We start from the raw sequence: 27760 nt of genomic DNA, 5'->3' as shown, positions 1-27760 counted from the left end.
CTATCCTCTACCATCCCCCCTCCCTCCCCTCCCATCTTCTCTCTCTACCCCATCCACTGTAATAGGGCATTATGTAAAAATGTGGATGTGTAACCGATGTGATTCTGCAATCTGTATTTGGGGTAAAATTGGGAGTTCATAACCAACTTGAATCTAATGTATGAAATATGATATGTCAAGAGCTTTATAATGTTTTGAACAACCAATAAAAAAAAATTAAAAAAAAAATACACATATATGCTTAACATTCTGTTAAGCCTCTATACATATCTTCCCATTTCATTAAGCCTCTATGAGGTTCTAAGAAATTCTAAAGAATCATCTGGAGGTCCTTTATGTCCTTCCAACAGTTCTAATCATTGTCACACATTCAATTTTGAGTGCAGAAGAGATACAACTTGTTATCTCAAAAAAAAAAAAAAAAAAAAAAGATTCCTACTAAGAAAAACTCCTGAGCTGTTCCCAGAATGAGGCCCTCCAAATGGCAGGTGTTTGAATTGCTCTGCTCCTGGCACTGATAGGTTTCAAACGGCTTTACCTGTATTCCTTGTGTCAACAGCCTGCTGGGAAATAGTTTATTTAGGTAGGGTGGGAGTTTGAGGCCCAAATTAACAAACACCATCAAGACAAATTCACTGTTGATATAATAGTCATTCATACAATACATGTTCATTGTTGATACACTGGATATAGCAATCAAATTGCAATGTGTCTGCAATCAATATGCCATAAAATCTGGGTTCTGCTTCTGACACTCATTAGCTATATGACTTTGTGTTAGCATTCAATTTCCTTATGAGGAAGCAGAGAGCAGAGAGACAACAATATCTTCTCTGCCTTCTGCACAGGGTAGTAGTGAGAATTAAATGAGATAAATCATCTTATACCACATGTTTCTAAGTTTTGGGGAACCTAAATAAAAATTATACATGCTTAGTTTTTCATCTTTTTTTTTAATGACACACTCAACCTTCATCTGTAAGAAGGAGGAGACTTCCAAAGTGAAAATAATTAATGTCATATAGAATATAATTTTAAAAATATATTTCAGTCTTGGGGCTGGGGTCATGGCTCAGTGGTAGAGCGCTCGCCTTGCAAGTGCAAGGCTCTGGGTTTGATCCTTAGCACCACATAAAAATAAATAAATAAATAAAGTTAGCGTGTACAACTACAAAAAAGGTAAATATTTAATTTATTAATTATATAATTTATATATTATTTATATATTTATTTATTTATTTCAGTCTTTAAGAAGATTGACACACCAGGTGCAATGTGTAATCCCAGCTACTTGGGAGGCTGAGGCACAAAGATCACCAGTTTGATGCCAGTCTGGGTAACTTAGGGAGACCCTGTCTCAAAATAATTTTTTTTTAAAAAGTGCTGGGGATATAGCTCAATGGTAGAGTGCTTGTCTAGTATGTTTAAGGCCCGGGATTTGATCATCATTCTGCAAAAAATAAAAAATTTTTAAAAAACCCAAACCTGACACATACATACTTACTAGTCTTTATCAGTCTTTGATTTCCTATCTTTTCTCCATCACTTTGCTTTATTTTACATGACTTTCCTCCTGGTTATAAATAACTTAACATTCTTACTTATTTTATTTTCAAGAATTCTGAAAACTATTAGACAGAGGCACATTGCTTCTCATCAGAAGTAAAGGTACTTTATAAGATCTGTGTAGAATATACAATCAATAAAACTCTAGAATAAAATTTCTTTAAAAGAATACTCAGCAAATGGGCCATGGTCAAATAGACATTTTTTTTTCTTATCCATTACACTTCAGCTTTTATATATTTATGTAATGAATGACATTATATTTGATTATTAGGCCTCTCCATTTCTTAATATCCTTATAGACAGAATACAGGAAAAAGAAATCCTGAAACTGATAATATTACATTTTAAAGGGCAATGATGACAGTACCATCAAAACAAGTAAGATTTACCAGATTTTTAAAGGGTAGAGAAGCTCTGGGGATTGGGAATGGTGTGAGCAGAAGTATCTGTCTTCCCAGCCCCCAAAAGACTGGTTATAATGTGTTGTTATGGTTTGGATGTGAGGTGTTCCCCAAAAGCTCACGTGTAAGACAATACAAGAAGGTTCAGAGGAGAAATGATTGGGTTGTAAGAATCTTAACCCAATCAGTGATTTAATCCTCTGATAGGGATTAACTGAGTGGTAACTGAAGTGGTAGGGTGTGGCTGGAGAAGGTGGGTATTAAGGTGTGGGTTTGGTGTATATATTTGTATTTGGAGTAGAGTCTCTGCTTCACCGTGATGTGAGCTGCTTCCCTCTGCCACACTCTCCCACCATGATGTCAGACTCACCACAAACCCTGTGGAATGGAGCTGGCTTCTATGGACTAAGACCTCTGAAACTGTGAGCCCTCAAATAAACTCTTCTTCCTTTATACTTGTTCTGGTCATATCCTTTAGTCATGGCAGCAAAAAAAAACTGACTAAAACACCTGTCCCTCTATGTACTTTCTCAATATCCTGGGCAGTACGCTATCATCATTCCAGTCAAACGAATCTGTAATTGCTTTTCAGTTTATTTTCTTCCTTGGAAGCAGTGATTGTATTTATAGAAATTAAATGTTTTTGGACAAACAGAATAAATATTTGTGGAATTAACAGATGTGTCTTTGCCCGGAGTTAAAAATGGGCATAATGCTGGACAATCAAGCCTTATATCTGGGAATTGTTTTTAAATTGTCTCATTATATTCAATTAATTTCAAAGTGCTATACATTTTACTTCATCTGGAATCTGTCCTCTTCACTACTAATGACTTTGTCCTGGTCCTCACATCTTTTGCCTAGACCTTTTGCTTTTTAATTGTTCTCTCTGTTCCATTTGCTCTCCTTGCCACTCCACTCTCCACACTGCAAGCCAGAGTTAATTTTCTACAAAATGGATCTAATGATGCCATCCTTTGCCTAAACACATAGAAAGTAAGTATAAATTTCTTAGTATTACATATGATATCAGGCCCAAAGCTAGATTTTCAGCCTCTGTAATTTTAACTTATCTCTTCCAACGTGTCTCTAGCCCACCGTTGCTCTCCACGTATCACACCTCACACAGATCTGACATACTCTGAACACACAGGCTGCTTTATTCCTTTAAGTCTTCGCATGCCCAGATCACTTTATCAAAGCCATTTCCCATTCTGTTTGGAAAACTATTATCGATTATTCGAGACCCAATTCAGATAGTTTTGGGAATCCTTGTCTGACTTTCTCATAGTCCATCAATCTCTTCTTTAAGGTAGCTCTTATACCATTATATTATAGTTATATAAATGCTTCTCTGTTCCATAGAAAATATTAAAGGAAAGGCTGTCTTCTTATTCATGTCCTCATGCACACTGAGGAACAGAGTAGAGCTGCAACATGTATTTTTTTAAATATTTTTTAGTTTTAAGTGGACACAATATTTTTATTTTACATTTGTGTGGTACTGAGGATTGAACTCAGTGCCTCAAGCATGCTAGGCGAGCACTCTACCACTGAGTCACAACTCCAGCCCCTGCAACATGTATTTAATTTAAACCAATGACTTCCATACCTTTGTCTCCATGCCAACTATCTCCCACTCACTCATGTTCTGGTTTTTACCTTGCAGTTAATCCCCACCACTATTATTGCCCTTTGAAGATTCTGTGTTGTGTTTTATGTCCCTGTCATTGTCTATTCCTTACCTCTATCATGTGGCCATATGGTAGTGAGTAACTAAGTAAAACAAACCTAAAAAGAGAATAAGATTGTGGGTCCTATAGCAAAATAAGAGGGAGAGAAGAGGGGATTTTCTATGAGTGGTGATTTTTAGAATAAGTACAGGTTACAGTTCCAAAGATGTTTCTTTGTTATGCCCAAAGACAAACTCCTTCATTTCCAGACTCAGAGATCATCACACAGCTACTCCCAAACACATACACACCCAACATAGAGATTATTATGTGGCAACTATAAACTTAAGAAATGACTACAATCAGAAGTTCTTAGGTGGAAATTCATTTCTTTCCACTATTATCTTTTTGCCCAATATATGTGTGTATATTTACCTGAAAATTTAAAAAAAATATTTTTTAGTTGTAGATGGACACAATACCTTTATTTATCTATTATTATGTGGTGCTGAGGAGCGAACTCAGCGCCTCACATGTGCCAGGCAAGTGTTCTATCACTGAGCCACAACCGGAGCTTACCTGAAGTTTTTTAATGACTACTTCAATCTGTCCAGAAAAGTGGGTAGCAACCAACTCAGCAGCTTTACAGGGCTTCAGGGATACCAGTTCCTGGAGTTAAATGAAAAGAAAAATCCATTTTTAATGGTACTTTTAAATAGAATATTCACAGATGTGAGCTATGATTACCTATTTCAATATTGTCAAAAGCTTCACATTGCTTTTCAGGAGACCTTGATTTAGCGCTGCAGTTTAAAGGGCACACTGCAAATGAGCAAATTTAGATGTGTACCTTATAATAATTCAGAGTTCAATTTAACAAAGGGTAATTCAGAGTTCTTAGAAATGAAAGCACTATAATACTATGGATTCTGGCTATGATATCTATAGGATGAACATAAAGAACAAAAGTTTCCCTGTCAATAAATTTAAACTCTTGAGCCTAAAGCAATAAAGAAATGAGAAAGAGTATGGTTGCAATTTCTTGCCTAAGAATTCTAAAACTTTATCTCTGGGCCTTGTGGATTTAAACTGGAAGAATCTTCAGAAATCAACTATAGTCTTAAGGAGACTAAAACGTCAACCACTGTTAATTAACTACTGTTAATAAGGCTTATTTTTGTCAAATCAAAGAAAGGATTTATCCTTGGATTCTAACATCTATGATTCTGCCTTCCCAGCTGTACCTTTTCGGTCTTAAAAAAAAAAAAAAACACGAAAAAAACCACCAAAACTAAGAGTAGTCAAGAGTTGTACCATATGTATCAAATGAGTGCTATCAAATGAATAGTCAGGAGTCATGTCACATGGAAAATGCAAAGCCCAAATGGCCTCACCTTTTAGTTCTAGTGACCATTTAGGGAAGAAATAACACCAGCATTAATTAACCTCTTACAGAGAATAGAAAACTTCTTTAGGTTATTGTGTAAGGTCAGCAACATTTTGATAACTAAACATAATGGGACAATATTTAAAAAAAAAAAAAAGAAAGAAAAGTGTGCATCAACCTTAATCCTGAATACTGACACAACATTCCTGAAAAAAAAAGAAACCCAACAAAAAACACACACACAAAAACAATATATCAGGTTTAAATTGCATTTACCTGTGGAATTCAGGGGTGGCTTAATATCAACAAAACAAACAAGAAAAAAAAACCAGAATGATAGAAAAGGTGAACAATTTCAAAGTCCATTCATAAAGAAATCCACAGGATGTTAAGGAACCTTCTACAAAAACCAAAAACAAACAAAAAAACCTTATAGGAAACACCAGATCAAATTTCATCATGTGAAAATTTCAAAAGTACTGTTACTAGAAGCATTAATAAAAATACCAAGTTGTAGTTAGCCTTAGTAGCATATTCCTATAATCCCAGTTGCTCGGGAGGTTGAGGTAGGAGGATCAAAACCTGAAGACCAGCCTCCACTATGTAATAAGATGCTGCCTCAAAATAATAAATAAATAAATAAGTGGGCTGGGTACAGCATCCCTGGGTTCAATCCCTAGTACCCCCCACAAAGAAGTTGTAACAGTAAATCTAACAAAGGATGGAAAATTTCTACAGAGAAAAATCATAAAAACTATAGAAGATATTGCATAAAAGATTATACCATACAATCACAGATTAGCAGACTTAATTTATTGATGCTCTTTAGCATCAATTAATTTATTTTATTTTATTTTATTTTTTATTTTATTTTTTTAACAAATATACCTTTATGGGAGCACTTGAACTATATCCAAAGCACATCATCTTGGTTCCATTAGGAAATAGCCTAAGACCCACTATGACAAACAACTGACTTGGACCTTGATATATAGCATCAATTAATTATCTTCACAATCATGGGCAGATTCAATGCAAGGCCAGCCAGAATCACAAAATTTAATTTCTTTCTTTCTTTTTTTATGGAATTTTATCAGCTGATTCCAAAATGTACTTGAAAGTATTCAAAGTTTATACTAGTCACGACCTTGTTAAAGATATAGAGATATACTATATATCTTAAAATAGTATGGTACTGATGCAGAGATAGACAAAGAGGCTAATGAAACAGAAAGACCAGAAAGCAGCCCAAGTATAGAGATCCTTGATATACTTATGACCATGTTATAATAAATGCTGCTGGGAAGACAGGACATTTGTATTTCTTAAAAATAACAGGATACCTCCAAAATTAACTAGATCCCAGTTTCATATCACATATGAAAATTGCTTTCAACTGGATCCCAGATTTAAAGATTAAAAAAAAAAAAAGACCCAAGAGTTAGTGACAGAGCACTTCCCTAACCCTAAGTTTCATTCATAGCACCACTATAAAACAAACAAAACAAAAGTTTTAGGTGATAATAAAGGAAGATATCTTTTTAAGTACAGGAGAATAATTGATTATACTATTTAAAAAACACTTTTCTTAAAAAGACAAAAGATTGAGGGAAAAAGTCAGTGAATGGGAGAAGATATTTGCAGTACATTTTTGAAAAAAGACTAACATCCATGATACATACAGAAATCCTACCAATCAATAAGTATAAGACATTCAATTGAAAAAAAATTGGGCAAAAGACTTCAACAGGCACATCACCAAAGAGGAAATTTAAATAGCCACTAAACAGGGAAAGGCTATCTATAGCAATTAAGAAAATGTAAACTCAAAACATAATTAGATACCATTACACATCACCAGACTCACAAAGTTTTCAAATCTGGCAAAGATATAGAGTGAATTAGAACTCTCATATTATGCTGGCATCCAGTAATATTTAAGGTATTAATTCCAATTAACTAGCAATTATATACCTTAAAGCAGAGATTATAAGTAATCATGCACCAAAATCAGCTGGAGGGCTTGTTAAAACACAGATTGCTGGGTCCCACCCCAAGAGTTTATCATTCAGGAAGTCTGAAGTCTATCAGGTTCTTAGCTGATGTTGTAATGTTTGTCTGAGACCAGACCGAGAACCACTGCCCTAGAGAAATGCATGTGGCTGTGCTCAGGAGGCATACCTAAGAATAACTGTGCACTGATTATTTTTAATAGTCAAAATCCAGAAACAACCAAAGGTCCATCAACAGTAAAATGAATAAATTGTGACATATTTATAAAAGGAAATATGATACAATAAGCAAGAAATGGTCCAAACTTCTTAAACAAAATATAAAGCAAAAATAAATCAGAAAATAGAGTATAATTTCATTTAAGTACAGTTCAAAAGCATGTAAAACAAGAACACAATTAGGGATGCATGTGGATGCAGTAACAGTATATAGAAAGGCAGGAAATTATCACAAAAACTGGGATAATGAAGATAGTGGTGGGAACAAGGAGGCAGGCATTTGGGATCAGGAAAGAATACAAGGGAAGAGTCTAGAGTATGAGATGTACTTTAGTCTTTATTTGGACCTAGAATGTTTGCTTTTAAATTTTTTATTAAACTATATTTTATACTCTTTTCTGACTTTTTAAAAAATATTTTTAGTTGTAAATGGATCTTTCATTTTAATATTTATATGCAGTACTGAGGATGGAACCCAGGGCTTCACATATGCCAGGCAAGTGCACTACCACTGAGCCACAACTCCAGCCCCTCTTTTCTGACTTTTTAATTCAGAAAAATAAAAAGTATTTTTAAAAACCTAATGATATATTTTGTCCATATTGGGAGAACCATCTGAACTAGAGATTCTTTACCAAGAGTCCACAAACCCAATCTGTGAATGGCTTAAAAATCACTAAAACATTAAAATATTAAACTCCTAAAGGTGTCTGGGCAACCCTGAAACAACAAAAATTATTCAACAAAAACTCCATATACTTGTAATCATGGTGTTAAGAGACATGTAAAGGCTCAAGGTAAAAAAATATACATATGTAGAAAAAATAGTCAGCAGAAATAATTGTTGTGTAGCAAAAATACTTCTTGTTTCTTCAGGGTAAGTTTCTGCTGAGTAATTTGTTTGCTCATTGATTAATTCATCATGTTTCACATTATGCAGAGAGACATAGCTTCACTTCTGGATGCCTGAGTCCATGTGTTCAAACCACTGCATAATACAGATAAGAAAAAAATAAAGGATTAGCCCTGCTGTGACTGTGGAGACTTGAAGAGGATGACAAAAAAGAATACAAAATGCAAAAAAAAGAAAAAAAGATAAAACTCAACACTGGAGGAAGGTCTCATTGGGTTCTTTCACCAAGATCTATTTATCTTGTTAGTAGGAAGATAACTTTAAATAACATTCAATAATATATATCAATCCTATAGTTAAAAGAGTATGGCGGATCATTACAGACCACACACCTCAGAACTGACTGTCCCAGCTTTCAAACCAGATGTTTCACTTTAGAAGCTCATATGTGATCTGCTTAAATGTGAAAAAGACTTCTGATCCTCAAGTAAATCAATGCAATAATATGATACCTGCCATTCCTTAGTTAGCATAAAGTTAATTGGGAAATTAACTCAAATGGGGAAGTTTCAAAAGTTGTGTTGAATCAATACCTCAATATGGTCCATTGCTTTCTTCCACACAGACTGCTTCTCCTCGGCACTGTGGCCGGGAATGGATAAGATGTTGTGAATGTAATTAAAGACTTCTTCCTGAACAACACAAGATGATATAATTTATTCATTAATTCACTCAGGTAATATTTTGTCACTATTATCTGTATCAGTCCTGGTAAATATTTATTATTTGGAGATGGAAAACCATTTAATATAGATATTTAACTGATGGAAAACTGACACTAAAGAGGAAGAGTAATTAAAGTCTAGGATAGACTCCTGGAAGTTACAGATCTGTTCCAATTCATTTTGGTCTCGATTTATTAACTTTTTCAATTAACTACTTGGAGAATATAATATTTTTGCTTCCAGTGATCCCTGTTTATATCGCTAATTTCATCTCAAAACATTCTTGCACTGGGCAAGGTGGCACACACCTGTAATCTCAGTGGCTGGGGAGGCTGAGGAAGGAGTTCAAACCAAGACTCAGCAAAAGCAAGGTGCAAAGCAACTCAGTAAGACCCTGTCTCTAAAGAAAATACAAAATAGGGTTGGGGATGTGGCTCAGTGGTTGAGTACCCCTGAGTTCAATCCCCAGTACCGGCCCCCGCCTCCTGGCAAAAAAACCTTCTTGCTCTTGTCTAGTATGCTCCACCTATACTGATTTTCATTTCATCTATATGATCTCTATTCAGTTCCCTGAACATGTCTTTTCCCCTCATCTCGGGATCTTTCCATATATGGTTCCCTATCTTGGAACACTCTTCCTTTGGCTCTTTGCTTGACTGGCTTCTCAAATTCCAAAACTCACTTTATACGTCACTTTCTCTGAGATTACTTTTCTGGCTTCTTTATATAAGTCAGTTCCCCATTATCCTTCAAAGTGGTACCCAGTTTCTCTTCCCTAGCACCTATCATAATTTATAATTTTATACTTGGTTTTATTTGTTACCAGTCTCTATTACTAAATTTTTAAATTCGAAAATTGCAGGAACTATCTCTCTTTTAATTATCAATATGGACTTGGCTTAAACCAGAGACTCAGTAAAAACTGGTGAATAAATGAAGAAAACCTTGGGTCAGCAAACATATGTCTAAGTATTTCTAATGAATAGTTATTTCTATGTGATAAAGGCAGGAGGACTGAGAAAAAAGAGCAAAGAAGTCTCTTAACTTACCTCTCTCAGTGGGTCACGCAAGTAGCAATCAATAATTTTGTCATATTGGTGTTCTCGCTCATACATAAATTCACAAATTTGATAGCTAGAATGTAAAAGGAAAAACTTCAGTGTACCATACAGGCAGGTGGTTATTAGCTTATTGCTATCTCATAGCATACATATTAATATTTTTTAAAATTAATAATGTGATTTATTGTTAAATAAAATTATACAGTTTGAGCACTCTTAATCTACAAGGCTTAAAGAGTTTTTGACATCACAGCATTTCATATATTGGATTTTCATATTAGGAATGCCCAATAGGTAAGGCACATGCAAATATTTCAAATTCTAAAATGTAAAACACTTCCTCTCCTAAGTGTTTCAGAGAAGGGATACTCAATTTTCATTAAATATATGAGGGAGATGAATATATAATATATTATATATTAATTATATATTAATATAATAATATTACATATAATAATAATATATAATATATAACAAGTTTAAGATGCTTCTGAATGCTATGTTTATAAGAAATTTCAAAGCTGGGTACAAAGAATGTTAAGAAAACAATATGTCACATAAGAATCAAAAAGTTAGCTATTAATAAATAATATGCAAAAATTTTATGTGAAGTCTCTGTTCAAAGTATGTCAAAACATTCAATGAACTACGCAAAGAAAAGTGTTAGCATATTGCATCTTATTTACTATGTTAAATTCTGCATTATTTTTATTCTATATAATTGTCAGAAAAATTTATAAAACACCATGAAATATTGAATCTTAAAAATCTAAAATAATAAAACATTATAAGACTGCAGTTTTGCTTTCATATTAAAACAAATATAAAAAGCAAACATTTTAAATTTATATCATAAATTCCTACAAATTTTACCAATTTCTAGAATTCAACTGAAGGCCAAAACTTTCATACTTAGGTTTTTGGTGGTGTTGTTATTTGTATAACCATTCTTAATTTAAAAAGCAGCAATGCATCAATTTTTGGTGGCGTTGTTATTTGTATAACCTTTCTTAATTAAAAAAGCAGCAATGCATCAATAAACTGGGCATCGAGTTAGATGAATATAACTTAATAGTTGTATGGAAAACTAATATATGGCTTCAAATCAACTTACAATTCAGCTTTTTCTGCCATACGGATGAGCCGACTCTCTTCAAACTGAACAATACCTCCAGCCTGCAGCAATTCTAAAAGAACCTGTACATTTAAAATAAATGCATAAAAACATTTTGGAATTTATTTTTATTTACTAGCTTTATAAGGATCCATTTAACCATGCAGACCATAGCATTTTTTTCTTTTATACTCTTACTTGGTATTTTGGCTCACTTTCACATATGCATGGGATTACTGCCATTAAAATGTTGACCATATTGTATTTAAAATTCTTATAATAGATAGATAACTCTGCTTTTCAAACATCGCCAGAATGCTACAGTATTTGCAAATAAAGCCTTGTTAGAATACTGATTTGATCTCAAAGCTAAAAATGTCAGTATATATCTTTTTAAGAAGTGAGTTTTTGCTTGGCACTTTATTTTTTTATTTTTTGGCGGTGGGGGTGGGTGTTGGGCAGGTGTCAGTGTGGTACCAGGGATTGAACTCAGGGGCACTCGACCACTGAGCCACATCCCCAGCCCTATTTTGTATTTTATTTAGAGACAGAGTCTCGCTGAGTTGTTTAGCACCTAGCTTTTTGTTGAGGCTGGCTTTGAACTTGAGATTCTCCTGCCTCAGCCCCATGAGCCGCTGGGATTACAGGTCATTGTGGACGGCTATTGACAGTTTTATGTCTTATGGTTCTTTAAAATCTGTTGTCCAGGGCTGGGGATGTGGCTCAAGCAGTAGCATGTTCGCCTGGCATGCGCGGGGCGCTGGGTTCAATCCTCAACACCACATTAAAAAAAAAAAAAGATATTGTGTCCACTGAAAATTAAAAATAAATAAATAAGTAAGTAAAAAAAAATCTGTTGTCCACATAAAGTATCAATGTTTACATGCTAATTCTAAAAAACAAAACATTGTTTTTTTTCCATAATAGCACTATGCAAAATATTCTAAATACAGAAATGACCTAAAGGTCCATCAAAGGTGAATGGATAAACAAAATGCGGTATATACATACAATGTGATATTATTTGGCTTTAAAAAAGGAAGAAAATTCTGACATATGGTGAAACATGGATAAACTCAAAGATATTTTAATAAGTGAAATAAGTTAAAAACAAAAGGACAAATACTGTATAACTGCACTTATGTAAGAAATCTAGAATAAGAATATCCAAAGTCAGAAAGTAGAAGGATGGCTNAGGAAGGAAGGAAGGAAGGAAGGAAGGAAGGAAGGAAGGAAGGAAGGAAGGAAGGAAGGAAGGTTGGTTATATATATATATATGTGTGTGTGTCCCACAAAATCTAAAATATTTAATCTTTGGCTCTTTATGGAGAAAGTTTACAAATCCCTGGTTAAGAAAGTGATAAAAATATTAATAAGGCAATTAAACTTAAAGGGTGTGAATGTCTATAGGCACTGCATTGTGAAGAAAACAAAATATTGAGGCATTATTTGTCCAATATTCAAAAAGTTTTCTATTTCAGCAAGCACTTCACTGATGAGTGAGTAAAGTTCTGACATGCTTTCTGACTTCCATCTTGGTCATTTACATAAGTGAAAATATCAACCAATATTCATTCATGTCAGAAGTATATTTGGAGAAGCAGTTGTTAAGCATTTATCAGCATACCAATGAAATATACTAAGAAATACTTCATAAACAAAATTTGATATATAACAAGAGAATGAGTGTTGGGTTAGAAGAAGTTCTGTTCTAATCTTAACTATGACCTTGAACAACTTACTTCAATGGTTTTTATGTTTCTAAAATGAGGCAAGGGGGAGAACTAGATAATCTCAAAGAGGACACCCAGTAATTAATTAATTAATTACTATGATAACATTCCAAGGTTTGGCATACATATATATAGATTTGGCTTTTCTTTCTGTTTAGTTATTATATTAAATGTTTTTATCATTTTATTTAGATAATATCATGCATACCATGATCTACATTTGCTGCCAATAGAGAAAACAAGGACAAAATGAGGGGACCCTCAATATTATTAGTTCAATATAATTTATGAGGTAAACAACACCTTAGCAGCTCTTCTTTCTTAAGATAGTCTGCAGTAATCACTGGGACACAGCTGTGCAGACAAAGGGGTTACTGCCGTAATTTTATGCTCTTCATTTGAGTCTCAACTTGTGGGCTGTGCACTACAACTACAACAAGTCAGCACAACCCTTAAAATACTTAACTTTTTTAGTTTAGTTACCTGACAAAGTTTGGCTATCAACTTTATGTAGGCTGAGTCTCTTAGTGCTCAGCTTTACAATGCATGAGCTTTCAAAGAATTTTACTCCAAGAAAGGACCCTCAACAAAGTGGCATGAACAGAGGGAAGAGGTAATCAGTCGTTATCTCACAGAGACTAATGGAGGGGAAGAAAGATTATAGTCCGCAGAATGATAAACCCTAAAGCATGGGAACATAAGGAACTCCCAAAATTTAGTGTGCCAACATAAAGAATCCTGTAGCCTTTTTGGTTCAGGGCCAGAGCAACCAGCAGTGTTTACTAGACTGATGATACTGGTGGAATGCAGAGGACAGCAGGTACAAACTATTGTTACATAAAGGCAAAAATGAAGTATTCTCTTTGGAGTCATGCTGTATGCAAGACAGGCCCCTGTCTAGGTATTTAGTCTGATATAAGTTCCTTACACATGCACCCACACTATTTTCTGGTTGCCACTATCTTTAGTTTAGAGTTACAGTTTGGCACAAGTCCTTTCTCCCTTCTGTCTAGAGAGGCCTAACACAAAAGAGTTCTTTCTGGCTTACTCTGACTTTTTCCCCATCCTTTAGTAAAATAAATTCTAGGAGTTCAAACCTGCTGTCTTTCAGAGTGTCGGGAGTCATCATCAGGACTACAGAGGAATTCAAGCACCTGGCCAAAGAAAAGGTAATCTTTACTGAATATCAGCACTCATACCATAACACTGTCATAATGGAAACAGCAATAACTATCTTTTCAATATCAAAAATTTATTCACACTTGGCCATAACAAATATCACAATATGCAGGACCTTCCCAACCAACTGCCCAGTACATGAAAACATCAAAGTCAAGCATGCAAACCATTTCATATGTGCCAAATGCACATGTTTCTTTATTGTTCAGAAACACAGCTAGAAGGCAGTGTCAGCTGTACACCTTAAGTTCCTGGATTCCATAAATGGAGCAAGCATGGACCTTACGCTGGACACTTGGATTTAAATCCTAACCTTACCAATACATGACAATAGCATTACTATTAATATCACTAAGTATGACTGGGTGAGTTATTTAACCTCTCCAGGCATCATCTGTAAAATGAGGATAACTGCACCTATTTCAAAATCATTAGGAAGATTGAGTTAAACATGTACATTAAAAGCTTTGAACAGTGCCTGGTACTATGAAGGGCTCAGTAAAATGTTAGTCATTATGGGCTACTTTCTCCCACCAAAAGTGTTTTCTTTGTCACCTATGGATATGTAGGAGATATTTGGGAGATTAGAAGATACCTTCAGTAAGATACCTTCAGTAAGTAAGTAATACCTTTAGCTTTTCCATAAGTAATCTTTTCATCAACATAGTCTTACTACCAATAATGATGGGGTGACTTTTTTTTTCAGTTGAACCACTGAGCTACATCCCCCAGTCCTTTTTATTTTTCATTTTGAAAAATTTGCTTAGGACCTTGCTAAGTTGCTGGAAAACAGGTGTGTGGCACTATGCCCAGCTTGAAGAGGTAATTCTTAAATCAGAAATATCTTGAGCCAATATTTCTAGGTAATTTACAGCAAGAAAATAAATGAGAAAACAAAATCTCTAATAATCACACTCCCATAATACCAAGTGTTTAGGCAAAGTCTTATTACCGAGAACACATCATTAAGACAGACAGACAGACAGACAGACACACACACACACACACACACACACACACACACAGAATTTAGATCCAAAACCTTAACATACCTGTCCTTGATAAGACATTTATCTAATAATCTGTCATTTTAAGAAACAGGGCAATCCAGTATACTTTCTATGAACAGTAAACAGAGAAAAAATTCTGGTCCTCACTTTTAAGACACTTACCTGATCAAAGAGGGTTCTGTTCACAAACAAGGTATTGTCAGGTTTTGCAAGCTGTCGAGCAAGGAACGTAAAGAGACACCCTACTTGTGAGGGAGTAAAATCTGAATTCTCCACCATAACCTGGTGAGCCAAAGAAACCATTTATTCAATACACTATCTGGTTTGATACAAATAAAAATATACAATTAGAAGGGGGGAGCCTCATTACGAAAGACTCATGAAAAGATTCTTTAATTGACTGTGCAAAAATTAGTTCAATACCATTCAGAGAAGGAGCATAACTACTTGCATGCTCTGAAAGGAAAACATTTTAGTGATTTTGAGCATATATCTAGCACAATTTGAAAGAGAACTAAATTGTTAAAGAGGGGATATAAGAGTTCAAAGAAATATTAATCATGTTTCCCTCTGGAATTCTTATAGAATTCTAGTAAAGTTAAATTTAAATTAAATTTAAATAACCCTATTAAAAATCTGTCTATCAACAAGAGATGAAGAGAGCTGCTTTAGGGTTTAAAATGAGATAACCATCCAGTGAAGGCACCCCAGAAAAAGAAGTCAGTTACAGCCGGCCTGCCTTGTTACTAGACAGTTCTTGAGCTGCTGATATGTACAACAGATATTTTACAACCACACAGAGTAACCAAATTCCAGTCAATACTTTGCTTTAATTCAGCCCTCATTTCCTGAATCCCCAGGGGCTCTGACAGGAGCTTTTAAGGGAATTATGAACTAGAAAAGAAGGCAAGATGGGTAAACACATTAAATAAAAGATATTATACAATTACACTATTATAAGGGCACAAACAATTTTACAGTGCAGAAAATTTAGTTGAATTGGCTTATGAAGGAATTTGAGAAGAAATGAGAAAAACAGCTTTTAAGCTAAGCAGAAAAGCCACACAGAACCTCTGGCAGGGGAAATGTCAGCAGAGAGAAGAGTGTGAGCAACAGCATGGACACAGTTTGTTCCGGAAACTGTAAAGTTCTATTACGATGCAGCAGCATGCCTGAAGGGAGAGGAAAAATCAGGCTAAGAAGACTTGTCACCCTAAGGAATCTGAATTTAGTCTACAGAAAATTAGAGAGCCATGCATAGAAGCTAGAGAGGAAAAAGTAAAAGAAAGGTAGTGGGTAATCTCATGAAAATCGAAGGGAGATCAGTAGAGTAGAGGAAAGGGACCAGGACACAAGAAAAGGGAAATACCAGGAAATGGTATTGGTCAAATTATATTGTTCTGTTGTGTGTATATAAAGATGCAACAACAAATCCCACCTTTATGTACAACTATAATGCACCAATAGAAATACATGGATTATGTACAGCCATAAGAATGGGAATCCTAATCAGAATAAGTTATACTCCATGTATGTATAATATGTCAAAATACACTCTACTGCCATGTATATCTAGAAAAAAACAAATAAAGAATACTTTTTAAAAAAATATGGGAAAAAAAGAAAACTGAAGAGCTACTAAATGTGTTTAGTCAGGAAAGTAGATTGTGATCAGTACTGTACTTAAGAAAGTATCTTGTTGGTAGTACACAGGAAAAATATCAGAAGGAAGAAAGAGAAGGCAGGGATACCAACACGCAAGTGACTACAAAGGTCCCACGGAGAGAAAAGGGGTTCTGAACTGGGGCAATGGCACCAAAATGGAACAAGGAACAGGTACAAAGGCACTGCAGAGAGAGGAGACAGGACAGGATTCCTACGTGTGTCATTAAAGGAACAGTAAAAAAGGACAGATCTGAGCATTATTGACCAGTAGCATATGATGCCATTAATAAAGAGAGAATGCAGAAATTTGTGAGGGAAGATCTGTATTATTTTGGGCTAGCTGAATTCATGGGGGCAATTCTATCACAAATTAGGGTATAGTACCCTAGCACACCTGTTAAGAAGTTCCACACTCTCTCTTCTATCCTCCATTCAAAGTGAAGTGTAAGATTAATCTTATTATATAGCACTCCCCAGGGCCTGGCTCCTGATCTGCCTTGTCTGGCAGCATATCTGTCACTTTTACCTATCAATAGGTCTCAGCCCAGCAATCACCCCTTCTTCAACCGTATAACCACTATCAGAGTACAAGCACAGTTCAAGTTGTAAAATCCCTTTCTATCCATATCCATATGCACACATATACATTCCAGTCCAGAGTATTCAAAGAGCTTTCCACAGCTTTAAAGTCCTCAGCCATTAACCATCTCAGTGTGCAGGTCCCTTTTCTAGGACTATACTCTTGGGGCCCCACTGCTGCTTTTCTCTCCTGTTAGCCCTTTGCTTTTTAAGTGGAAGCCCCTAAATTGTCTGACCCTACAAACACCTTTTAAGATAACTGTTTCAACTCACAGCCAATTTCCTTGCCACTTCAGCAAGTCTCTATTGGTTATCATCTTACAAATTCCCCATTTTCTACCTTTGAAATAGTTCAGAGACTATACTTATAAAATTTCCTGGGAAATCTTGTAAGAAATCATGAATTAAGCATTTCCTCCCTCTGTGTCTGCAGCCATCACACTTAATGATGCCCATTTGCCTGTTCTCTGGTCACTGCCTGTACTCCTACTCTCATCACCTCTCTCCAAAGTATGCTTTAACAAGTTAGTACAATTCCATTACCAGAATGAGAAAAATAATCTCCAAAGTTCACTCTTCACTGACCTGAGGCAAATATTATCAATATTAAGAGTGAGCCTGACCCCAAATCACTGGCTTCCTGACTTACCATGTGATCGTTCCCTCTTCTGCACACTCCCTCTGTCCCATCTACCATACCGTGACATAGCCAAGGGGGCCCTCACCATAGATGAAACAAATGGGGTCACCCAATCTTGAACTTTCAGCTTCCAAAACTGTGAGTTAAAAAAAAAATCTCTTTTCTTTATAAAGTACCCAGACTGTCATTTTCTTATGAAATAAAAACATGGTCCAACAACTATTCTTCCCTCCCAACTTAGAAACAGAACTCCTAATTTTTAGATAAGCTTGTGGGTAACCAGAACACAAGACTACATATCTCAGTCTCTCTTAGCAGCTAAGGGCCATCTACCCTAATTCTGGACATTATGATGCAAGCAGAATTATAGTATACAACCTCTCAGAAGCTTCCTTTTTTTTTCTTTTAACTTTTTATTTGTTCTAATTAGTTATACATGACAGTAGAATGCATTTCGACATATATGTGATATAACTTTTCATTCTTCTGGTTGTAAATGATGTAGAGTTACACAGATCATGTAATCATATAGGCACATAGGGCAATAATGTCCGATTAATTCTACTATCATTCCTACCCCCAGGCCCCCTCTCCTCTGATGACTCCCTCCCCTCTGTATAATACAAAGTTCCTCTATCCCCCTCCCCCGACTACTGTGAATCAGCACCCACATATCAGATAAAACATTCAGCCTTTGGTTCAGAAGCTTCCTTAATGACAGGACACATTTCCTTCTGAATTTCTTTTTGTATCCAGGCTGGCTAGAATGTGGAGGTGATGGCTGGAACCTGAGCAGCCATTTTGAACCAAAAGACAGAAATCAGGTACTAAGTATAATAGTAAGACAGAAGGAAGATGAATCCCTGATTAAGTTTGCAAACCTATTCTACCAGATTAAATTGCCTACCTCCAAATTTATATGAGAAAAAAAATTTCCACGGATGATATCACAATTAAAATATGACCATTATGTGTTTTTTCTCAATCATTGCAGAACTTAAATCCAACTGACCTAACAGGAAGCCACAGAAGAATATTAGAGAAGGAGCAACATTAGGAATAGAGAGATCATTTAGAAAGGTCCCTGGGGAATCCAGGTGAAGTTTTCCCATACTAACCATCTAGATTAAACTGGAATTACCTGGGAATTTAGCAACACTATTCTCATATTCATCACTGCCTATCTTACAAGTTTAATAAATAGAGTTCAGATTAATCAACAGTTCAAAGAGATAATGTATATGCTATAAATGTGCTTTGAATATTATAAAAAACTAGTATAAATGTAATACACTGGTACATACATGCATAAATGATATACACAATTAGAGAACATTTTAATTCTGTCTCTTTTCCAAAATAATCTTAAAGTCATTAAGAGGAAGAAACCTACATTTTACAGCCAGATGAACAGAATAAAAACTCTAAGCTTCCAACAAAAAGCCTACAGGAAGTTGTGCAGATGGGAAAGACGGGAATCTGTCTCTGCATTTGTTCATTAGCAAGAATATGAATCTCAAAATAGCTTTTTACTGAATCTAGTAAAATTCATATTTTAATGGTCATCTCTATATTCCTCAAATCATTTTTTTAAAATATATTTTTAATTGTTAGTGGACCTTTATTTTATTTATTTATAAATGGTGCTGAGAATCGAACCCAGTACCTCACAAATGCTGGACAAATGCTCTAGCACTGAGCTACAACCCCAGCCCCCTAAAATAATTCTTAAGTGTCACCTATCGTCTCAGATTCACAGTAAAAATATGGCACCACCATAGCAATGAAATTATGCTGGAAGACACTGAACATTCTTCACATTATTTTCTCAAAGCACATGATCACATAACACAGAATTATGTGCATTTCTCAAGACTAGTATTCTGTATCCCAGTATCCAGTTTGAAACAGAATATTAATGCTGAATATTCCATTTAGCTCTTGAGCACCAAGACACCATAATAAAATTATAAGACATGTTGCAACAAATAACTTCACTAAACAAGATTATTTTAGAACCTGATATAAAATGGTTCAATTCTCTTGTCTTATAAATATAAATACAAAGACATGTAATCATTGAATGCTTACTTTCAACAAAATATCCACAATGCGTTGTTGATATTCCACAGCTTGCTTGTCATTTTTAAAATCTTCAAAAGTCTAAAAACGAGAAATGTTTAAAAGTAATTATTACTTGCAAATTTGAAAAGGAAACATATTAAATTCTTTGTGGATAAAATCCAAGTAAATTCTCAAATATGATAACCACTCTACATTTTCTTATACACCTTTAATGATAAGTTATTTTTAGGAACTCAAGTAAAAAGTTAGAGTGCTTAATATTTCTAAGACCTTAAAAAAAAAAAAATCAGTCACTGGGGATGGGGATGTGGCTCAAGTGGTAGCACGCTCGCCTGGCATGCGTGCGGCCCAGGTTCGATCCTCAGCACCACATACAAACAAAGATGTTGTGTCCGCCAAAAACTAAAAAATAAATATTAAAAAAAATTTCTCTCTCTCTCTCTTAAAAAATCAGTCACTAAGAAATATTTATATATTTCATATATATATATATGAGTATATGTATATATATGTGTATATGTATACGTAGTGGTTATCATACAACCAAGAAGTGTTTGAAAAAGTAACGCTATCCCAAAGAAGGCTATGAGTGTATAAAGAAAAGAAAGAACACTAATGGCAAGAGGAAATTTGGAAACAAAGGTCAGAACAGATGGATGAAATGCCACAGACTCAGACAACATTCAATCTGTTACTTAGAAACAACTGAAATGCTGCTTATTAATTGTCATGAAAAATAACTCCCATAATTTACATGACAATTTAGAAAAAATGGATATTCAAAGACAGATTATTATGGTAAAAATGTCTAAATGTTAAAATTTTTAACTCTACTTACAAAGATTAGATATCTTAATCTCAAATCATTGCCAAATAAAGTATTTTTTATTTTATATTCCTGCTTAAATGGACCAAATATATTTTAAATATAACATGTATCAAAGAAAATGACTACACCAGATTCTGTTTGGCAATATATGATAACAGGATGTCACATAAATACCTAGAACATACAGGATTTATACATTAAGGAACTGAAATTGTATCCATTATCCAATAGTTGAAATTAAAATGTGTCCTATATAAGAAATTGACAGAAAATTTCAAGATCTTTCTTATTGTTTTCACTTAGCACATTTGGGTCTGAGAAATGTTTAAATCCACCCAGCAATAAGTTACTGCTGTTTTCTTGAATCAAGAACAATGGTCCATCCCAGCAGCTCAGGAGGCCGAGGCAGGAGGATTTGTGAGCTCAAAGCCAGCCTCAGCAACAGCAATGCACTAAGCAACTCAGTGAGACCATGTCTCTAAATAAAATACAAAATAGGGTTGGGGATGTGGCTCAATGGTCGAGTGCCCCTGCGTTCAATTCCAGGTACCAAAATAACAACAAAACAATGGACCATATATCGTCCTAATAGATTACCTTTCCCCCAAAATGGAATTTCATAGCTATGAACTTTTAGGAGTACCTCAGAGTTCTATTCAAACCAAAATACTTGCTGGTCTTTAAATGGGCCCTGAATTGCCCCAGCTTCTTCAGAGTGCCATTGCTCTTATTAGCATGCCTTTTCTTTCATTCTCTTATCTGGCACACAAAAGGTGCTTTAAAAATGACTTTTGAATTCTCTAATTATTTATAGAGAAAAACAGAATATCTTTTAAAAAATTGGTTCTAATCAGTTATACATGACAGCAGAATGTTTTTTGAGACATTGTACACAGATGGAGCACAATTTTTCACTTCTTTGGTTGTACATGAAATAGTGTCACACCATTGTGAAATCATATGTGTACCTAGGGTAAAGATGTCCATTGCATTCCACCATATTTCCTACCCGCCCCCCCTCCCCCTTTATTTTCAACTAGTCTGCTTTGCTGCCAGTTAGTTGAGAAATCCTGAAATGAGTTACCAAGGAGATTATAGGATATCTTAATCTGGAAAGCTCAATCAGAAGATATTTTTATGTTTTATGTGGGTTAAATATGACCCTGCTTGAAGTCAGGAAAATACAATAGAAAATTTCTCAGTTATATCTTTTGACTTATGGGAATGCCACACACACACACACACACACACACACACACACGTTTCTCTCATCCCAGTCTGCTGGGATGAGATGTCACTCTGTAGATACACAGGGTCCAATCTGCTAATGTAAGTGCTATTCATCTAAAACACGAAAGCATGGAGCATTAACAAATGTATTTAAAAAACTACAGCAGTGACAGCAAGGAGAAAAGAATTTTCTTAGCCACTTTCCTTTTGGCAGCAAGTAGTCACTGTTCTGAAACAGATACTGAAAATCTGTTTCTATAAATATAATTAAGTGGTGACATACTACAGTGTGAATGTTATGATACACATAATGACATATTTTGGTGGTAGTTAACAACTGCCACCAAAATGGCACATCATTGCTAGAACATTATCATGCCACAAAGATGCTTCTAAATATTCAATGTTTGTTAGAGGAATAATAAGCAAAGATGTCTTAATGTAGAATTACAGTTGCTTAACCAAAGGTGGACTTAAAACCCTAGTTTAAACTAATCTGTGAATTTAGGCATAAAACCTTCTTTCTGGAGTCCCTTAAAATTTACTATGGGGTTTCTGGATGATAATGACAGCAAGCTAAATCCTAATCCAGGAGTCAACAAACATTCTCTATAAAGAGCCAGATAGTAAATATTTCAGTTAGTAAATATTTCAGATAGTAAATATTTCACCACTGTAATTCTAGTTCACCATGTCCGAATTCTGGAAGCCTTTGTATCTAACTATATAATTAGCCCTATCTTTTCACATCTTGGTTATCCATATTGCCATTGTCCAAATTTAAGCCACCATTATGTTTTAGCTATATGACTCCAAAAATTTGCTACCAGATCTCATCTCCAATCTTATTTCATTTCAATCCATTTTCCATATGCTATGGTCTAAATATTTGTCTCTACCCCCTCCAAATTCATACTGAAAATTGAATTACCAATGTGACAGTATTAGGGGGTGGGGCCTTTCAGAGGTGATTAGAACATGAGGGCAAAGCCCTCATGAATGGGATTAAAAACCTTACAAAACAGGCTCCAGAGAGATCTTTTGCCCATTTGCACCACATGAGAACACAGCAAGAAGGCCACACATGAAACAGAAAGAATCTGCCATCACCTTGACCTTTGAATTCCCAGCTTCCAAAACTGTAAGAAATAAATTTCTTTTTATTTATACACCACTCAATCTATGGTGTTTTGTTATAGGCTCAAACTGACTAAGACAAAAGAGTAAGAGGGAATCTCTTTAAATCATGATATTCCTCTTCCTAAAAGGCTTCAACAGTGACATACTTTTGAAGAATAAAACCCAAATTTCTTACTATAGATTACAAGGCCAGTGTCTGCCTCTCTCTCTAGATTTCTTTTTGAACTTTTTCCTATATTTAAAGATGCAGACATGCTGAACTTTTTTCTACTTGAGTACTCATTGGTCTGTCTCATTTCCAGGCTTTTGAAAATATATTCTGACCTTCTGCCTAGAATATCTTTCTGTACTCTTCACTTAACTTCTACTTATCCTTGAGATTCGGTATGAGTATCATTTCATCCAAGAAATCTTCCTTAATTTTCTTTAGGTGTCCCTCCTAAGTGTTCCCAAAGCATTCTGCATTCCCCTAAGGCATATGTTACACTGTGCTATAATGTGTTACCTACAAGTCTGGATCCACTTCCTCCATGAGGGCAGGATTTACATCTTGTCAGTTAGGGATACATCCCCCCAGTTAGTATAATATCCCCTAACACAGAGAATATACTAGGCACTCAAATATTTTCCAAGCAAATAAGAGAAAGAGACTATTCTGCAGCCTTACTATATATGCCAATATCATAATTCAGACATTGACATAATACCAATTGTGCTTCAGTACTACCACAGCCTTTAAAAAATAAAAATTAGGGCTGGCGTTGTAGCTCAGTTGTAGAGTGCTTGCCTAACACAAATGAGGCATTGGGTTTGATCCCCAGCACCACATAAAAATAAATAAAAAAGTAAAAAAGGAATTATGTCCATTTGCAACTAAATATATTTTTTAAAAAATTTTTTTAAGTCATGCAAAATTCTTTGTTTTGTCTACCACTCTTCCCCAAACCCCCATCACTTCCTGTTTCTTTTTGCCTAAGTGTCAACTTATGTTCTCCTGTAGAGGTCTAAGGTCTAAACCAACTAGACCTAACCTCCAGTTCTGAGTTTCTTTTCCCTTCTTTTTATGAAACTAAAGTTATGGCTGCTGAAGTCAGATTTTCAAATTAAACCAATTCAAGCTATGATATAATAACCTTCTGATGGGTACTTATCTTTTAAAAATAATTTAATAGTTTATTATTCAACTTTAAAAAGTAATATATGCTCACAGGGAAATCTGACCCATCTTACAAAGTTAATTACTATTTTTTTTCAACTGTACTTTCATTTATTTTCATCTTATTGTAGAAATCATATTAAGGTAGATCTATAATGTACAGTAGAATAATAGGGGGAAAACATTTAAAGTCATTTTAGAAACTACAATGTGTTTGTTCATCCTAATAACATTCTTTTATATAATAATTTCTTAAGAGATTTCTCATTTTAAACCAATATTACTTTTTAGTTGATGAAAACAGGAGATTAGAGTTCATTATTGGCTGATGTGGAAATATCCTGCAGAGAAAAGATGCAGTGAGTTATGACTGAAGTCATATTGAGGTTCTTGAGATTGAGCATAATTCAGAAAATAATCAGGAGTTCTTGGCCACATCTTGACTATAACTTTGATAGGATTATTAGTCAATGAACCCTGGGTGGTAGCCAATGGGAAATCATGCCAGGGAAAGTAGTTGCCAGAGGACCTAAGTTCTGTTCAATCTATACAAGTGGAGTAGGCTGCCACATTGTGAAGACTGAAAAGTTTGTTTGTTTTTAAAGGGGGAGAGAGAGAGAGAGAGAGAGAGAGAGAGAGAGAGAATTTTTTTTAAAAAATATTTGTTTTTTAGTTTTTGGCGGACACATCTTTGTTAGTATGTGGTGCTGAGGATTGAACCCAGGCCACACGCATGCCAGGCGAGCACACTACCGCTTGAGCCACATCCCCAGTCCCTTGTTTGTTTTTTAAAGCTTTTGCTAAATAGACTATTAAGTAGTAAAATAAAAAATCCAAAGTAGCTCTCATAAACCAGATCCTCTGTGAAAATCAATATATTCTTCAAAAGTTATTTTTTATGTCTAAAACTGCTTTGCATGGGAATGTTAGCAAAAATGACCTAAAAGTGAGTTATCCAAAGAGGAAGTTGGAAAAGGACATTGAGTTTTGTCAGAAATAACTATGAAATGACCATAGGTGTATTGTTGACATGGAAAAAAAATCTGATAATGGCAAATCTCAGAATTTTAAAATTTAATTAAAGAAGAAAAGCTCAAGTTTTTTAGAGGGATACTAAGAATGCAGGTACTTGTAAGATGTCGCTATGATCTATATAGCAGTAGGGTATTCTTGATATATATACATACACACACACACACACACACACACATATATATATATACACATACATATATTTATAATTATATAATAGGGTGTTATTAATTAATGATACAGAACACGTTGAAGAACTTTTGTAGCCAGATGTTAATATTAATTATGAAAACATATGCTGATTATGAAAAAAATGCTTAGAGTATTAATAGAGAGCATATACTGACAAATAATTTACTTATGCAAATATAAGTGGAAATCATCTTAATCTAATCATCCCCAATTTGCTCTGTATTGCATTGCTAATGTTATAACTTTAGTTTGGCTTTTTTTATACATTTATTTTTTAGTTTTAGGTTTTAGTTTTAGTTTATATATTTATTTTTTAGTTTTATATATTTATTTTGTAGTTTTATATATTTATTTTGTAGTTTTAATTTATATATTTATTTTGTAGTTTTATTTCTATGTGTGCTAAGGATTGAACCCAGTGCCTCATGCATGTTAAGTGAGCAATCTACCACTGAGCCACAATCCAGCTCTAATGTTGTAACTTTAAACTCACCTTCCTATCATGATGAGAGCAGGGTACCAATATCTCTTCCAAGAAACTAAAAGATTTTATGAGAGCTTTAAAAAAAATGTGCAAAATTAAAATGAAGGAGAAAATTCCTTTTAGACCATTTAGATAAGTTAGATGTCATTATACTTGAAATCAGAGGTAAAATATATACTCAATTAAATTTAGCTCTGAACTTACTGGTCATAAAGACAGAAATGGAAATGATCTTACATAATTTCCACTGATTATTAGTTCTACAGATTTTCTTTTCTCACAATCCTTCTTTGAGTTACTCCATAAACTATAAAGAATAATCCATACTATATGACATTCTGTTATTACTTAAAAATTGGTACCAAAATCTATTGTATTCTGATTATCTTTCCTGTATTTGTACAAAATAGTATCAGCATACACTGAGAGTTTACATGGTAAGATGTAAGACTCCTCCCGAGTATTTTTTTTATTTCATCCCTGATTTCTTCTGCTATCCATTGGTCATGCAATAGTATATTATTTATTTCCAGATGTTAGGGTAGCTTCTATTTTTTATTTTATCATTGATTTCAGATTTCATTCCATTATGTTCTAATAGAATGCAAGGTATTATCCCTATTTTTTTGTATTTTCCAAGAGTTGCTTTGTGGTATAAGATAAGGTCTATTTTAAAGAAGGATCCATGTGTTGCTGAGAAAAGAGTATATTCAATCATTGATGGAAGAAATACTTTATATATGTCTGTTAAATCTAAATCATTGATTGTATTATTTAGTTCTATAATTTCTTTGTTCAGTTTTTGTTTGGAGGATCTATACAGTGGTGAAAGAGGTTTGTTAAAGTCACCCAGTATTATTGTGCTGTGGTCTATTTGATTCTTGAAATTCAGAAAGCTTTTTTTATATACGTAGAAGCTCCATTGTTTGGGGTATAAATAGTTACGATTGTTATGTCTTATTGATTCCTTTAAGCAGTATGAAATATCCATCTTTGTCCCCTCTGATTAACTTTAGCTTCAAGTCCACTTTACTGATATGAGGACAGAAACCCCTGCTTGTTTATGCAACCCATGTGAATGATATGCTTTTTCCCATCCTTTCACCTTCGGTCTGTAGATGTCTTTGCCTATGAGGTGACACTTTGGAGACAGCATATTGTTGGGTATTGTTTTATAATCCAATCTTCCAGTCTATGTAATTTGATTGATGAGTTTATATTCGAGGTTATTATTGAGATATGATTTGTATTCCCAGTTATCTTGGTTTAATTTGTATTAGTTTCTCCTTAGACTGATTATTCTTTTAGTATATAGTTCCTCTCTTTGCTGGTTTTAACTTTTCATTTCATCTCCATGGAATTTTTGCTGAAAATGTTCTATAGTACAGGCTTTCTAGTTGTGAATTCTTTTGTTTATTATGGAAGGCTTTTAGATCATCTTCAAATCAGACGCTTAATTTTGCTGGGTATAGAGTTCTTGGTTGGCATTCATTTTCCTTCACAGCATGGAATATATTATTCCAAGACTTCCTAGCTTTGAAGATCTGGTTTGAGAAATCAGCTGAGATCCGAATTGGTTTTCCCCTAAATGTTATCTGAGATTTTTCTCTGGCAGCCTTTAAAATTCTATCTTTGGGCTCAGGTTGTAGCTCAGTGGCTGAGCGCTTGCCTCAAATGCATGAGGCACTGGGTTTAATCCTCAGCACCACATACAAAAATAAATAAATAAATAAAACAAAGATATAAAATAAAATCCTACCTTCATTTGGTATGTTAGGCATTTTCATAATAA

General features: G+C 34.5%; 1 protein-coding gene across 2 annotated transcripts in view; it reads right to left on the bottom strand.

Annotated features, from left to right (window-relative positions):
* Vps8 (VPS8 subunit of CORVET complex) overlaps window positions 1-27760 on the bottom strand; it is a 254264-nt gene that overhangs the window by 118075 nt on the left and 108429 nt on the right. For both annotated transcript variants that reach the window (XM_048804017.1, XM_015499948.2), the window contains 7 exons: window positions 19912-19983; window positions 15099-15218; window positions 13845-13901; window positions 11015-11097; window positions 9889-9973; window positions 8708-8806; window positions 4223-4312 (listed from right to left, as the gene is read on the bottom strand). In XM_048804017.1, the coding sequence (XP_048659974.1) occupies window positions 4223-4312; window positions 8708-8806; window positions 9889-9973; window positions 11015-11097; window positions 13845-13901; window positions 15099-15218; window positions 19912-19983 (606 nt within the window). The remainder of the gene's footprint in view (window positions 1-4222; window positions 4313-8707; window positions 8807-9888; window positions 9974-11014; window positions 11098-13844; window positions 13902-15098; window positions 15219-19911; window positions 19984-27760) is intronic.

Source organism: Marmota marmota, unplaced genomic scaffold (assembly GCF_001458135.2).
Source record: "Marmota marmota marmota unplaced genomic scaffold, marMar, whole genome shotgun sequence".
NCBI classification, from domain to species: Eukaryota; Metazoa; Chordata; class Mammalia; order Rodentia; family Sciuridae; genus Marmota; species Marmota marmota.
This window is presented reverse-complemented; position numbering and strand designations above follow the sequence as displayed.